We start from the raw sequence: 17813 nt of genomic DNA on the forward strand, positions 1-17813 counted from the left end.
CCACATGTTGTTGTTGTTGTTGTCAGGTACTGCTGAGTCGATTCTGACTCATAGTGACCCTATGTACAACAGAACGAAATATTGCCTGCTCCTGCACCATCCTCACAATCCTTGCTGTGCTTGAGCCCACTGTTGCAGCCACTGTGTCAATACATTTCATTGAGGGTTTTCCTCTTTTTCACTGACCCTTTACTTTACCAAGCATGATATCTTCTTGAGGGATTGGTCCCTTCTGACAATATGACCAAAGTGTGTGACATGAGGTCTGGCCTTTCTTGCTTCTAAGGAGCATTCCAGGCACACTTCTTCCAGGACAGGTTTGTTAATTCTTCTGGCAGTCCATGGTATTTTCAGTATTCTTCATTAATACCACAATTCAAAGGCATAGATTTTAAAAATGTGTAGGTAAAAAGAACTTGAAGCCTTAATTATAACATTACACCGTTGGATTAAGAACTCTAAAACCACCTCTTCCACCTCCAGAGTCAGTGTTTTTCTTAAAATTATTAACTGAAACAGTCTCTATAAATTTTCTGAATTTACACATCTTTGATTTATATCTGAGAAAGCTTATTACCTTTTCTCATTACACTAGTAAGCCAAATTGCCATCTGCCTTCTCTGATATATTTCACAAACCAAGATGACAGTTGCCCCTGTATTAGTTAGAACCGTTGTTCTCAACCAGAGGAGATTTTGCTCCTCTGAGGACATTGGACCATGTTTGGATTCATTATTTTTCACTACTGGATCCTACTGGCATCTAGTGGGTAGAGGCCAAGGATATTGCTAATCTTCCATAATACACAAGAGAGCCTCCTACAACAAAGAAATATTCCTTATTTATTTCAGAAAGCCCCTGATGTCAATAGTGCCATGGTTGAGAAACCTTGAATTAGAGTACAAGTTAAATGTTGTAACAAAAAGACCCCAAAATATAGTGGCTTAAACAAGATAGAAATGTATTTCTTTTGATCTGGGCCACCAATAGATATACTGCAAAGATAATAATATTAACATTTTGACAGATGAGAAAGGGAAGGAGAGAAATTACAGGACAATTTCATTTTTCAAGGAGTTAAATAGGAAGTTGCACAAATCATTCATCTCACATATCACTAGAATTAGTGACATGCCAAACCTAATTGCAAAAAGGCTTGGAAATGTAATTTCTAGCTTGGTAGCCATATGCTCAGCTAAGATTTATGGCTTATGTTACCAAAAACAAAAGTTCTTAAAGAAAGATAATGGAAAAATCATAATTTGTTTAATATTTGATTTAGCATTCCCACAAAATAGTATCTCTTGAATTTATCCCAACTATCATTGCACATTGGCTAATGATGTCTATTCCCACATAGAAACCAAGAGTTGCAGATACCATATCTGTCACAAGATCTTCTTTCATTTAAGAGAGAGTTACAAAACTTCAGCCATGAGAAAATGCGTAGTATTTCCACAGTGGCACTTAAGAGTTCAGACAAGTTTACTCCCATCCTGAAATACCATACCACATCTCAAGTTTTAGTTTTATGACTTAAGGAATTAGTGAGAAAGGCTATGTGGCCACAGAACTGAAAGAAAGAATTCATATCCTGATGTCTTTTACATCAAATTGCTTTTCAGCCATTGAATCCTTGGATCTCTGTCCTTAATGACAGGGGCTGGAATGTGGTTCTTAAAGGAGCAAAATTTGGAGAAAATTTTCTGGATAAAAGCTCATCCATTAATATATTAGCACTATCATTTTGAGAATGACACTAATATAATAGTAATGCACTTTATTTAACATCTATAACTCAGTTAATATATTAACATTGAATAGTTATAATTCTAATGCTGAGTTTCCAGGCCCATTATACTGCTAATGGCTAAAACAAGGCCATTGTCCAAATCATTTATGGAACTTCTATAATGGACTGTATTTATGGGAAATATTATAAGTCCTAATGGGAGTTAAAGAGCTATTATCTAGTTGAAAGAAGACCTTTCACAGCTCTTTAATGAACACCAAAGAAAGCGAACTCACCATTCTTCTTGTAGAACATAATTTCTCCTTTGAATTCTGTTTTTTCCTCCAGTGACTTTTCTATTTGAAGCATCAGTGGCTCATTGGTTTCAACTCCAAATAAGAACTTGCAACTGCAGCTCTTCTGCATGACCTCAGTTCGGGCAAATCCAGCAAGCTCACAGAAGCCATCCGAACAGTAGACTATGGGAAAACCCTTAGCCACCTGGGCATTGGCGAGGATGAAGTTACTGTCTATGGAACAAGAGGAGAAGACATTCAACAACCAAACAAGAGTGAGAAACTCTTTTTTAATTGCAATTTCAGCAATAAATTATGAACACATGCATTTAGACAACAGTGCCCAAAATGCATGTTCTGGTGTGCTGTGTTGAAAAGGAGACATTCCAAATCATAAAATGTCATTGATTAGCAGGATGTATTAAGCCTATTGTCATCTTGAATTTTTGTAACAGATTGTAGAGGAAATATTCACTGGCCAGACTTTGAAGCCCTTAGCATCTAATGGGCATGGTGTTTATGAGCATGGATTCTGGTTCATATTGTGAATCTGCCATTTAATGTACAGGTGAACTTCTACAAATTACTAAATCATTCTAATAACTCTTTTTGTTTGTTTTGTTTTGGTTGCCTGAAAAGCAAGCAATGAGACATACAAGAAAAGGCTATATAGAAGCACTCTACTGACAGAAGAAACAACTGGGGTGTTTATCTACCTATGTTCATACCTAATTGCTTAAGGGTCACTACTATCACTTCTGTCCTACCCACCTGACCTGACACACTGTGTTGGAAGTGACTGGTAGATAAGAAAATGGCCCATACATGATCTCAAATGTCGGTCAAAGTGATATTGACAGGGCACCAATAGTATACTACAAAGATAATAATATCACTTTATAGGTGTGTTGTAGAGATTAATGAAATGATGCACATGAAGTGCTTAGCAAAGTGTATGACATGAGTAAGTACTCAGTAAAAAATCAACATTGAATATCATTCACATCTTCATGGTTATTATATTAACAAACAAGAATCAGAGGACAGTCAACAATAATATAATAGTTAAGTGCTTAGAGATAATCCCAGAAGAAACCAGTTGCCAATATTCAGGAAAGCTTCCTGCAGCAAGAATATTTAGAGATGAGTTTTGAAGGGTAGATATGATGTGTATAGACAAAAAGATGCATGTTGGAGATGAGATGAAGATAAGACATTTAAAAAACCTGTTAGGTTCAGAATGTATTTGAGATTATTATAAAATCATTCATACATATACTCATGAAACAAATATTGAACACTGTCAGTATGCCAGACAGTGCTAAGATTGGGATTTTGATGAAAATAAAACTACAAGGTAAGTTGTTAATGAAGCTGTGAATGAGGGGGGAAAAAAAAAAGAAAGAAGAAGGAACACAATTCAGTATAGTATATATTATATGAAATATTTTTCTGAAAAAAATTACATAAATTCATATAAACAGATATATGTATACCCAAATATGAAATGTTTATATATGCCTAAAACAAATGGAGTAATTGTTAACTGTGGTTATTTCTAATGAGCTCTCCTGACATAGTGGGTAAGGCATTTGTCTCCTAACCAGGTTAGTGGTTGAAACCTACCAGCTGCTCCACGGGAGGAAGATGAGACAATCTACTTCTGTAAAGATTTTTAGTCTTGAAAACCCAATAGGGGTTGCTATCAGCTGGAATCAACTGGATGGCAGTGGGTTTTTGAGTGGGTTTTTGGTTTTTGTTTTGGTGATTATTTCTAGAGAGAATCACTATCACCAGAGATGGGAGGAACAGGTATTTTTACCATATACCCTGTTATACCATTTGATTTTGTACCACCTGATTTATGTATTTCCTATTCCTAAGTATGAGAGCTCTGGTAACATAATGCCTAAGGCACCTGACTGCTAACCAGAAGGCTGGCGGTTCAAACCCACCAGCCACTCCTCAGAAGGAAGGTTGGGCATTCCTATTTCTGTAGTGATACTGCCTCGGAAACCCAAGGAAGGGTCACCATGAGTCGGGGCCTACCTGATGGCAAATAACAACAACATTCCTAAGTATAAAAATAAAAACAACTCACTGCTATTGAGTCGATTCCAACTCATAGAGATTTCCATTGAGTTTCTAAGACTATAAATCTTTATGGAAGTAGATTGCCTCATCTTTCTTTCTTCTTTTTTTTAATTGTGTTTTAAGTGCAAGTTTACAGAGCAGAGTTTGTTTTACATTCAACATTAGTGAACATTTAGTTTCACTCCCCATTTACCATCCTCAAACCCTAACCCAGTCTCCTTCCCTCCCTGCCCAGTAACCCCCCTCTCCCCGTGACCCTCATAGTTATACACTCCTGTGTGTCCCTCATTTTCTCTTATGCATGTTGCCCCTCTGGTACTTTGTGGTCAATTGCTCCAAAGGATGCATTTCCATAGAGTATGTGGGTGCACCACCCTGGGTTGAGTGGTCTGCATGTACATCTTGTTTATTATTGGGTTAAGAGTCAGCCCCTGGGAGTGAGTTTTATTCCAGGCCCAAAATGTATGCCAGGACCATAGTATTGGGGGTCTCACCAGACTCCATCCGACCAGTAATTCTGGTCATTATTGAGTTTCTGGATTTTATTCCACGTTTTTCCTCCCACTCTATCCAGGATCTCCAGTTTTGCTCCTTTCCTGAATGGTTGGCATTGGTACCTGGGCACCATCTATCTTTGAAAGGACAGTAAGTTTAAAGGAGGTCTGCAGCTGAAAGTCTATCTTGCATCCCATGAGAAAGAAGGGACTCCAGCCACTTCCTGATGCCTGTATCAGGACAAATGCTGAAGATCTATTTCATGGGCTTCCTCATCTCATTTAAACTTCTGGTACCTGTTTCCAAACATAGTCCACCATCAGATGGCAAAATCGTATCTACTTTACTCAGTTATGCTCCAATCAGCCCCTAACCTCAAAATACTAATTCAAGTACTTACATCTGCATCCTGCATGGGTAAAAAGGCTCTTGTACCCTCCCAGCTGGCCTCTATCTGTGGAGGGAAGCTAGAGCTAAAGACCCACACTGGGAGACTTTCAAGGGTACATTGTCTTGAAGTCATGGGAGTAAATGAGATCACCCCAGATGAGTAATTATCTTACTTGCACCTTGCAGTTAATAACTGTATACTATATGTTGGACTCTGTCCCAGGTGGAGATGGGGGTGTTAAAATTGTTTATTAGATGTGGTTCCTACCTGTAAAGATCACACATTCATGAACTTGTGGGAGTTCCCAGCTAGATTCAGAGGGGGCCACCATCCACTTGGTAGTGGGGCCATGGTCTTAGGGTCAAGAACTCTGCATAGCTTTGTGTCACTCTCTAACCATGGTGTTTGTGCCTCCCTCCATTTAAAAATTTTAGAACAGAAAACATTTAGAGAATGTAAATGCATAGCATTGGCAAAGTAGTCAAATACCTTGAATGAGCTCTTAATGCTCCTTCAGAAGCCATTTTGTCAGTAGACCATTGACTTTCTACTATATGTTAGGGGACATGGTTTCACCATATGGCAGGTCCTACAGTGATGTGATGGGGTATTTAAAGTTGAACAAAATGTGGTCTCTAGCTCTAAGGTATTACAGCTTAATTAAATGAATGATGAATAGCAATAACACTAAAACACAGCAGGTGATAAGCACTAATGGAGTGGCACCCAGATAACAAGTAATACCAGAGTTCTGAGAGTAAAGATCCTAAGTTTTAAACATAGTTAGAAAGGAATAAGACAAAATTACATGGTGATGACTTATCAAAAGTCCTATAAGTTTAGGAGAAGATACCTGGATAAAGTAGGTTCGTAGAAAGAATGGGGTGACAGGAATTAGAGACAGAAAGGATACAGCCCATTGCATTTTGTCCTGAAGTCCAGTTTACCCATTGTTTATTTAGCCCCAATAGTTTTCTTTTGTAAGTATTTGTATGAACTTTTCCCCTTCTTTCTACTTTCAATCTTTTGGGGACTTGTCCCTTTTTTTCTAAAAGAAACCCATAGTTTGAATTTTGTTGTAATAAACACTCCAATTTATATAGATTGTGTCACCTATGTATGTATCCTCATGTAATATACTGCCTACTTTTTCTGATTTTTAAAGTTATTTAGTATGGGTATTTCCTTCTTCATATTCCTTAGTGACTGCTTCTTTCATTAATTTCCTTAGCACCTTTATAATCATTGATGTTTGGAAGAAAAGACCAGTCCTTCAGAGCTACAATACACTTCTGCAAAGAGCTACAGAAGGATTCACCAAGTTGCCTGATCTTCATTTCAATTAAGAAATATAGTGTTTTTGACACTGCATAATGTGGATGAACTTGGAGGACATTATGCTGAGCAAAATAAGTCAGTCACAAAAGGACAAATATTGTATTAGTCCGTTATTGTAAAAGTTAAGGAAAGGTTTATATATTGGAGGACATTTTCTTTGTTGGTTACCAGGGGTGGGAGGGAAAGGGAGGGAATGCTGTTAGATAGATAGAGATAAATATTGATTTGGGTGAAGAGAAGGGCAATGTACCAAATGTGAGTGACCAATATGGCAGCATTGAGGATGAGAAAGACAGAGAGAGTTACATGGGCAGTACAAACAACAAATATGAACCCCTTTGCATATACAATACCGAGTTGTCAGTGAAAGCAAACATGGGTATAGGGACAGATAGATGGTTGAACAAGCTAAACAATTAGGTATGTCTAAATGGAGAGTGTATCCAAGATCACATACAGGGTTGGCAGACAATGGGCCTATAAGTTCATGTGAATGATCAGAATTCCCAGGTGTATAGTAGAGCTGACAAGGGGCAAGGTTATGGTCATTACTTGGTCACAGCCAGCTACCCAGAGGGACTGAGTAGTTGATCCTGCGGGCTTGGGACCATAGTTGCAGGGGACATCAAACTCAATTGGCATAACATACTATACAAAACATTGTTCCACCTACTACTTTGGCGAGTAGCGACTGGGACCTTAAAAGCTAGGAAGCTGCCATCTAGATGCAACAACGGGTCTCTCCTTATCAAGAAGAAAGAAGAAAACCAAAATTAATGGAAACAATCAGTCCTAGCGACTGGTACACCATCTGATCTGCAACCTATACAACTATGAGACCAGAAGAACTAGATGGTGCCCAGCTACCACTGCCATCCACTTGGAAGGGATGTAGGAGATCCTGCATAAAGAGGGAGAACAATGTGGTACAAAACTCAAAATCATTTGGAGGCAAAAAAAAAGAAGGTGGGGACCAGGTTTGCTGGTCCAATGGAGCCTGGTGTAACCACTGAGACTATGGCCCCTAGTTGCCCTTCAGGTCTGGAATTGAACACACAACTGTGGTTTCCAGCCAAACAAAGTACAGGCATGTGAGTTAAACATTTACCTCAAGTAGACACATGCCCTGGAGAGAACAATCATGGGAGAAGGAAGGGCTGCTTATGCACAGGGAGATAGCTCAGGGTGCAGAAGAGTATGAAGGGATGGACACTGGGAGGAGGTAACTATGGGGAGGAAGTGGGAAGGGAGCTGCTGCATTGTAAATTTTGGTCAATGACATGAGACAAAGTATATGTGAACTGCTCTATGAAAAGTGAATTTACTCTGTAAATCTTCACCCAAATCCTAATAAAAAAAAAAAGAAAGAAAGAAATATAGTGTTTTTGTACTGGTTAATTCTTCCCTCAAAGATACTATGCAAACAAAGCAAAAAGGGGAAAAAAGCATGTGTTTGGTTTTTCCAGTCTCTATTTAGCACTTGTCCTCAATATGTAATTGCATTTCAACCCCAAAGAGAATTTAGTGGTGATTGGCACCCCATAAAGCTTAGTGTACTGGCTACATGAATAGTCTGTCTGGGAAAGAGAAGCTCCTCTTGTCCAGCTATCTGCTTGGAAACATATGCTTTTCTAAATATCAGTGCTGGAATCCCCAAAGAAGAAACATGGCATTTACTTTAGAATTATGTAAAACAAAGGCCCTGCCATAACGATTATGAGCCTATCATGGGTATATCGCTATCCATACATGTGCTAAGAGTATTTAACCTTTTAAGGAATCAATTATGCATATGCAATATGCAGCTAAATGCCACATAACATTTCCCTGCTTATTTGTAAGTCCATTTTTTTTTTTTTTTTTTTTGTCCATTCAGTTTTAAAGTGCTACTAACCAGTAGGACCTAAATACGTTACATTTTAGGCATTTGATTAGTTCTCACACTGCTTCCTTAGCAGAAAGCTTTCATGGAACCCCACAGGAAATCTCATTGGTACTCAAGTCATTTGGTCCAAACTCCTAATATAAAGTGCAACTTTACCATTCAAATGGACATATACTACAGAATTACTGGTCGGGTGGAGTCTGGTGAGACACCCAATACTATGGCCTGGGGATACATTCTGGATCTGGAATAAAGCTCACTCCCAAGGGCTGGCTCTCAGCCCAATAGTAAACAAGATGTACACGCAGACCACTCAACCCAGGGTGGCGCATTCACATATTCTGTGGAAATGCATCCCTTGGAATGATGGACCACGGGGCTACATTCCGCAAGGAGGAAATGCAGGACTGTGAGGAGCACGGGGTGGGGTGGGGATTACTGGGCAGGGAGAGGAGGAGACTGGATTAGGGTTGGGGATGGTAAATGGGGAGTGAAATTAAATGTACATGTAATGTTGAATGTAAAACAAACTCTACTCTGTAAACTTGCACCTAAAGCACAATAAAAAATAAATAAAATAAAATAAATGGAGGTATACTAGTCATCTTTGATGTCTCAAGTATTAAGAGGATGGAAATAGGAATGGGAAGGTATAAAAGAAAAACAACAACAAAAAGAGGACAAACGGTGATCTACTAACTCTTTGCATTCTTGTATTTGTACCACTTTATAGATGAGGCCCTGAGACCTCAAGAACTTTCATGCCCTGTCCAAGGCTCTGGGCTAGGGATTAAAACCTGGTCTATGTGAAAGACTGCTCACAATACTATGTATTCTTCCTATAAAAAAAAAAAAAAAAAAAAAGACTCATTCTCTACTATGGCAGAAGTGGGTAAATTCTAGGAAAGTATTTTCGCTTCTTCATGTCCTCATGGAGCCTGAAGCCACAGAATTTTTTTTTCCATTGAGGCAATTTATTAAAAGTCTAGTGGTGACATCTCTTAAACCAGTAGGAGTTTCTCAGCAACCTCTAAGTCACTTCATCATTTCCTCCATGAACTCAAGATTTCAAAAATATTGTAGTAATTTTCTTGGTTCTGAAATATTTTGCCTAGTCCCACTCCAGAGTCTGCTCTCCAGAGTCTAGCAGAAGTTATAGAAATGTAGTTGCTATTCACATGATATGGTTTCCAATTTCTTCATGTCCCTTTAATGTATATCACAATACTTCTAAAGATGGAAGCAAGTAAATGTGTACTCCAAGGAGCATAGAGGCATAGATGTAAGCTTGATATTGTTTTGAAATTCCATGTTTAACTTAAAAATTCATCAGAATTTAGTATTCTCCTCTCTAGTTTATTCAAGAGAATATGGACTTGCCAATTTCTTAAACTCAATTGGACCTTCAGGAAGATGTTTTGTTTTCTATGACTGTGTGCATACCACTTAGAACACTATATAACATATGTTTGTGGATTGCAACCCTAAGTTGTCCAGTGCATTCTCAAAAGGATTGAACTCACTGTCATTGAGCTGATTCTGACTCATAGTGACCCTTTAGGGCAGAGTAGAACCACCTCATAGTGTCTTCAAGGTTATGTGTATTTATGAAAGCAGACTACCTCATCTTTCTACCACAGAGCAGCTGGTGATTATGAACCACTGACTTTTTAGTTAGCAGCACAATGCTTTAACCACAATGCCACCAAAGCTCCTTTCAAAAGGATTGTTGTTGTTATTTGCCATCGAGTCGGCCCTGCCCCGACTCTAGCGACCCCTCCTTGGGTTTCCGAGGCAGTTATCACTACGGAAGTAGGATTGCCCAACCTTCCTTCCAAGAAGTGGCTGGTGTGTTTGAACCGCCTTAGGCGCTATGCTACCAGAGCTCCTTTCAAAAGGATTAGGCACCTCCAAACAACTCTCTGTCTGTAACCCCAAACAACCTTCTCAGCACTCAGTCTAAAAACTTTCCATATGATAGAACCTGGCATTGCATCAGAGAAAAAGCTAAAGGTTATATTCACTCCCTTAGCTCTTTGTGCCAGTTATCAGAAACTGACATTGATGGTTCAAATCTTTAGTTATGGAAGGTATCTCCAATATTATTATTTTTAAGAAAACCAAAATTTGTTTTGGATTATTAGTTAGTACACATATTACATACCCTACAGACAAGGCAGATGGGCAAACTCCAGTACTGTAGCCCTCATTTTCTTGCAGAGGACCAGAAACAAACATGAACTTTTCATTTTATTTGAGTTGCATCCATGCTTTCCAAACTGTCTTTACATACTGGTCCAACAAAGACATTTGTATCCCTTACAGTCATCTCCTGAGACTACTTTATTCAGGAAGATACAATATTAATGTCTATGACTTTAAAATATTTAAACGATCTTTGCACTTTATATTGATTTCAGGGAGTTTAATTGTATAATTTCCGAGTATGATGGCATCTTTATTAGATTAATGGTGCTGGTTGAAAGCTAAAGTTCTCAATGTGTCCTCTGCCAAAATTTAGAAGATTACTTGGATTTGAGGACTTTTAAAACCTTATTTAAAAAAAAAAAAAAAGATGTAAAGTTGGCAAAGAGGGATGGATGTTCAGTCTTGGTAATTCACGCATCATGCAGTATCATCCTTCATATTGTCATGTTAGGAATGTTCATCCTTCATTAATGGCTTGATTTTTAAAATGCTGTGTAAATGATTATTTCAAAGTTTAGAAGAAAACTTTATACAAAGCAAAGTGCAAAGCAGGAGCGTGATCATGTGCTGATGTAATAGCAGAAAGCAGTCAGTTGTATCTGTTAATGAAAATATCTTTCTCCCTTCAGTTCAATTAAAAAAAAAAAAAAATGAGCACAGAGACAAATATAAACAAATGTGCCTCACAACTTTGCCACCAATAGCATCACCCCCATCTGAACCAGCAGCATCATCCTCACCTGGGAATTTCTTAGAAATAAAGGATCTTGAGACTCACCTCAAATCTATTGAATAGGAATCTGAATTTTAAACAAGATTCATATGCAAATTAAAGTTTGAGAAGGTGCTTTTGATTATCTCTGGAAAGATCTACAAGAACCTGGTGAAGATAAGTGACTGAGAGCAAACTTAAGGCTGGAAGGTAAGGAGACTTATTTTTACTGTACACACTTAAAAAAAAAATTTTTTTGTTGAGAATATATATAGCAAGGAATAACCAAACACATTGCCATGGAGTCAATTCCAATTCATTGTGCCCAATAGGACAGAGTAGAACTACCTGATAGGGTTTCCAAGGCTACAAATTTTTACAGATGCAGACTGCCACATCTTTTTCCTGAAGAGTGGCTGGTGGTTTCGAACGGCCAAACTTCTGGTTAGCAACCAAGACTTTAAACCACTGTGCCACTAAGGCATCTATATACAACAAAACATATAGCAATTCTAAGGCACTTGACTGCTAACAAGAAGGCTGGCGGTTCAAACCCACCAGCCAGCCACTCCTAGGAAGGAAGGTTGGGCAACCTACTTCCATAGTGATACTGCCTCTGCCACCCAAGGAGGGGTCGCTATGAGTCGGGTCTGACTCAACGGCACATAACAACAGCAACAACAGTTTCTAGATGTAGAGTTCAGGACATTGATTGCATTCTTTAAGTTGTGCAACCATTCTCATTGTCCTTTTCTGAGTGGTCTCTCCTCCATTAACATAAATAAACTCACTGCACCTTACAGTTCCTACCTGATCTTTCAAGTTGTTGTTGTCAATACCATACACCCTTTTTAACATTTGACTTTCATACCATATGCATGTAGTATCTATTCAAAACTATTCACTAAAAGTTTATTTAACTATTCTTTTGAATGGCTAAATTACTTGATTAAAAACAATTAATAGCTTAGATAAATTAATGTTTAAAAAACTATATAACATTTCTAATTAGCAAAGATAAAATTTCTTTAAGAGAAATTTTCAGTAAATTTAATATATCATTATTATAATTTGGTTTTGCAAATTTTATTTTTTCAACTGTGTAAAGTTTGGTTTGGTTTTTTTTGAAACTTCAATGTTAAGTTATACTAATTATTTTCTGATTTACTCTCTCTTAGAGTTCAATAAATTAGTTTACTTTTATTTTAAGAAAGAATATGTTTTTAATGATGGTACAATGACAGTACTCATCAAAGTAAAAATAAGTAAGAGCAACTTCAGAAAGTCTTAATGGCATAATAAAATGTACTTGGTATTTTAGCTACAATTTAGTCCCTGTAAACATATATGTAATAATATTAAAATGTGACCCTCTGTTTTCTGGTTCTTGACTTAACAGAATTAATCTTCTAGACTAAATGGTCTTTCGTATCATCTGTTTCTCTTTAAAAAAAAAAAAAAAAACACAGTATTTTTTTGTACTCTGCCATTGGGATGTAGACTCCAAGGGTCAGGCGGCTGGTTTGTTTGGTTCATCAATTCAGTCACAACCCCTCAAACAGTACTTGACACATAGTAGGTGCACAACAAATATGTGTTAAATAATCAGTGAAATATACTTGTAACCTATTAGCTTTTCTTAAAGTACACCAAATTAGATGGCAGTGGTTTTTAGTGGTTTCTGGCTCAATCATTTGTTCTATAGTTTAGCAGGAATGATTTCTAACAAACCAGCACCTTTGTTTTAAAAATAAAATTACAACTGCCATTAGCAGCCCATCTTATGCTCATAGTTTTCATCCCAACCTGCCACTCTTTAAGTAACATCTTTTTTAAGCAGATGTAAAAAATATATATTTCCTAATAGAAAATAGCTTTGTTAGCATCGTGCCTAAGGCATTTGACTGCTAACCAGGAGGCTGGCAGTTCAAACCCACCAGCCACTCCTCAGAAGGAAGATTGGGCAATCTACTTCCGCAGGGAGAGTGCCTCGGAAACCCAAGGAGGGGTCGCTGTGAGTCAGATCGTAGTCTGACTCGACGGCACATAACAATAACAAATAGAAAACAAAAAGCTAAATAATGTTAAACAAAACTCATTCTCCAAAATAGAAAATGCAGAAAATATGATCCACTTCTGTTTCAGTGGAGAAAACTGCAGTATGCACACAGATTAAACATTTTGGGATCATTATGAACCCCGAGGTGATTAAGGGGCTACTTTGTAATTTTTCTAATCCAGGACACTGCATTTTAGTCACTATCCTAGTGAGAGTAGGTGAAACCTTTTCTAAGCAGTGCCTGGAAAGAACAGGGTAGAATGTGAAGGGCTCTCTATTTGCATATCTATCACACCTGTATTTTCCTATTTATATAATTTCTTCCTCATCCCCTCAATTAAACATGAGCCTTAAGTAAACTGCTGGGGAAGGTCAGTCTTCTGTTCCAATCATTGCAAAGAGCAGGGGAAAAGAAAGCTGATTTCTTCATACATTCTCTCTTTTCCACATGCACAACATGTTGTTGTTATGTGCCATCGAGTCGGACCTGACTTATAGCGACCCCTCCTTGGGTTTCTGAGGCAGTATCACTACAGAAGTAGATTGCCCAACCTTCCTTCCAAGGAGTGGCTCGTGGGTTTGTGGCTGGTGGGTTTGAACCGCCAACCTTCTGGTTAGCAGTCAAGTGCCTTAGGCACTATGCTACCAGAGCTCCTCATGCACAACATGGTGATATATAAATCCCAACTCCCAGGTCAGAGGAAAGTAAAGTAGAGCATTAGGGAGAAAGTGAGAGGAGGTTTAGTGCCTTGTCAACCATGGGACCTAGATTGTCTGGGACAATTCTCATGTAGTGTAACTGTGTTCTCTTAAATAAAGATAAATTACCAAATATATAGTTAATTATGATTTAAATGGTATACCTTTATAAGACTATTTTTAGGAGCTTATTTTTAAATGTCTTTAAATAAGACCACATGACAATATTTTTGTCCTGAAAAAATAGCTATTTATTTTGGCAACTTAGGAGGCAAACTAAATGGAACCCAGCAGATGAAACCAGGCACATTCTATGAATACCCAGCTTCCCAAAGTATTTAATTTAACTTGTCCCCTGATTCTCCTCTAGTACAATCTAGAGTTTGCTTTCAATTATGTTTAATTCAAAGAGTATTTCCTTTTAATTTCAAACAGAATGGAGCAGACTCTCTACTTAAAACATACATAAAGATTTTTGGGAAAAAGGTGATTAAGCCACATTTTGGCCTTAAAAAAATTAACACTACAATGCCTATTAAATTTTAATTTTTAAAGACAATTTTGATGGTTAATGATATGCGTCTACTTAGCTACACTATAATTATAGCATAGTGGTTTGGCAGACATTGGACTGATTGCTCTTTTGTAAAGTAATATAAAATCATTTTCCATTTTGTGATATGATGTGGACAGCCAATCAAATGAAAGCCAATCATTTCCTTTGGGGGTGCAGCCTTCATCAGATCGATAGATAGATAGATGTTCTAGCAAAGCTCTATCTCACTCAATCTTCTGTGTGACTCGTCATGCTCTGATCTCTAAGTTCTTGAGACATGAGCCAACAGCTTGCCACCTGCCCTGTAGCTTTTGGGATTTACCAGCTCCTGGGCAATCCACTTCTGTAGTGATACCACCTTGGAAACCCAAGCAGGGGTTGCTATGAGTCGGGATCAAATCGACGGCAGTGAGTTGTATTTTTTTTTTTTTTTTTTTTTTTTGATTTGCATCCCTGTGAACCAGTAGCCTGCTGTTGGACCCGCCGATTTTAAGTTCATTGGCCCCTGCAACCACATGAGTCAGGAGAAGCCTCCAGCCTGATCCTTGACACTTGACAGTTTTGGGACTTGCCAGCTTTCTGAACTGCATGAGCTATTTCCTTGAAAAAAAAGTGTCTCGCTCTATATATCTATCTATAGACTACAACAACAACAACAAAAAGAAACCAAATTTCACTGCCATCAAATTGATTTCAACTCACAACAACCCCCATTGGGTTTCTGAGGCTGTGAATCTTTATGGAAGCAGACTGGCCCATCTTCTGCAGAGCAGCTAGTGGGTTTGAACTACCAACCTTTTGGTTAACAGCCAAATGCCTTAACCACTATATCACCAGAGCCTATATATATAACCTATTAAAAAAAAAAAAAAACCTCACTGCTGTTGATTCAGATCCGACTCATAGCAACACCTCCTTGGGTTTCTGAGGCAGTATCACTATGGCAGCAGATTGCCCAGTCTTCCTTCTGAGGAGTAGCTGGTGGGTTTGAACCATCAGCCTTCTCGTTAGCAGTCAAATGCTTTAGGCACTACACCATCAGAGCTATGACAACTATAACTATAACTATAAAACTATAACTATATATAGTTATATTTATATAATTGTGTGTGTGTGTGTGTATATATATATATATATATATATATATACACACACACACATTTATTTTCACTAGAGAGAACCCAGTCTAAGAGAACAACATAGGTAAATCAGTGTTCCCAATACACCAAGGTGGACTACTGACTTTTCTCTTTCTGTTCAATCTCTGTTTATATTCTGTTGAAGCTAGTGCTATTCAAATGCTTTCATAACTTGGTAGCATTTTCCAGAACCTATCAGTCTACTGCACAGTCTTCTCTCTACTTCACAGCACTCATGTTAGATTAAACAGGAAAGATGAGTGGTTTCACAAGAGATAATTGCAAATTAGGTAGCAGGAAACACAAGAGTAAACTAATTTGATATTTATAGATATTCCATGGTTATAACATCAGTGTTTTTATTCTAGTGTCTTTATAATAATGCAGAGAGAATGCAAAACTTCAAGGTGATACCTGCTAAAGGCAGGTCCCTGGAAATCTGTGAGAGAAATGGAGGCAGGAAGAAGAAAATAACTGAGAAACAGACACAAATGGATGCTGACTCCGCATTACACAACTAAGATGAGTAGGAGGGAGGCAGCAAAATAAATGATAGACTGAAATAAAGCTGTTGTTTGTTAAGCAACTGTGAAATGGCAGACACTCAGGTTAGCATTTTGCATTTTATGTTTCTGTCCCTCACAATGGCACCTTGTGGTATGTGTCATTATAGATGAAAGAACTTTGAGTCAAAAACATAGAATAACTGAACAATGTTGCACAACAAGTTAAAATATCCTGACAAAAGTGAATTGACTCCAATGCATGGCAACCCCATGTGTGTTAGAGTAGAAAACTGTGTTCTAAAACGTTTTCAATGGCTGATGTTTTGAAATTAAATTGGCAGGTCTTTCTTCCAAGATGCCTTTGGATGGACTAGAACCTCCAACATTTTAGTTAGCAGCCAAGCACATTAATCATCTACACCACTCAGATACCCCCAAATATCCTAAAGAGCTAAATATCCCTTGAGCTCTGTGGATCACTGCCAGTGGTGAAATAAAACTAGGTTCTGAGTAGGTGTTTTTCATCATCAAGACCAATTATTTCTCAAAGAGTGGTAGATGAGAATTTGCAATTTCCCATATTGAATTCAAGTCTATTCAATTTGAATATCTAAAGTATGTTGTTGTTGTTATGTGCGATGGAGTAGGCCCTGACTCATAGGGACCCCTCCTTGGGTTTCTGAGGCTGTATCACTACAGAAGTAGATTGCGCAACCTTCCTTCTGAGGAGTGGCTGGTGGGTTTGAACTGCCAGCCTTCTGGTTAGCAGTCAAGTGCCTTAGGCACTAGGCTACCAGAGCTCCTCTCTAAGGTATAGGGTCTGGGAATCTCCATTTTAAATAAGATCACTAGGTGATATATCACACACCACACACATAAACAAAAAAAAAGGGAGAGAGATTTTGCCCTAATGGAAGAAGGTTCAGATTATATTCTTCAACTCCAATTTGGGAAGGGATACTCTCTTTGTAGATGAGTATAGATTTCTAAAATTTGAATGGATTTTTCTCTGAATGATAACATACCGTTTTCTATAACTTATGGTTTTCTATAATTCCTAAATATTCTTTCAATATTTGGCTCAGTTCATGGAATTATAGAAATGCAAAGTGTGGGCAGGATCATAAAGAACAATATGTAACCTCACATCAATGTATAATCCTTTAACCCCCTCAATGGCATTGTCATCTCATTGATAATGTTGCCCAGTCTCTGTATGAATGCCCTAGTGATAAGGAGCTCATTCTTTAATGAATCAATATTTCCATATGGTGATTGTAAAAAGTCCTCCCTTAACCCACATGTGGATTTGACACCTGCTTGTGGTCTTATTAACTAGAACAATCTTGGCAAAGAAAATCATATCATTTAACTCGCGTTTTAAATTGTCTACGATTTTCCATTGAATTTATAATTAAATCCAAATTCCCTCAACCATGGACTGTAATACCTTGCCTAAGAGTTCACCCATTAATCATCTTGAATCATACACTAGAGAATGTTCTCCCTAACTCTCTTCAGCCTCAAGGTTATTCTCCATGCAATTCCTTCCGCTTGTTTTTAACTCTTCATGTCTCAGCTTAAAAATCTTCTTAGAGGAGGCATGGCAAGATGGCGGACTAGGCAGAAGGATTGCACAGACCCTCTTCAACAAAGAAAAGGGAAACCAATTAACACAGACACAGAAGATAATCTTGGACCCC

The 17813-nt window shown here is 37.9% G+C and overlaps 1 protein-coding gene across 1 annotated transcript in view; it reads right to left on the bottom strand.

Moving 5' to 3' along the window:
- The window catches only part of KCNH8 (potassium voltage-gated channel subfamily H member 8), a 653292-nt gene that overhangs the window by 447239 nt on the left and 188240 nt on the right, over window positions 1–17813 (bottom strand). The window contains exon 2 of the mRNA XM_007936572.2: window positions 2029–2262. Within this exon, the coding sequence (XP_007934763.1) occupies window positions 2029–2262 (234 nt within the window). The remainder of the gene's footprint in view (window positions 1–2028; window positions 2263–17813) is intronic.

This window comes from Orycteropus afer, unplaced genomic scaffold (assembly GCF_000298275.1).
Source record: "Orycteropus afer afer isolate SDZICR_OR568_19922 unplaced genomic scaffold, OryAfe1.0 scaffold00003, whole genome shotgun sequence".
In the NCBI taxonomy this organism is placed as follows: domain Eukaryota; kingdom Metazoa; phylum Chordata; class Mammalia; order Tubulidentata; family Orycteropodidae; genus Orycteropus; species Orycteropus afer.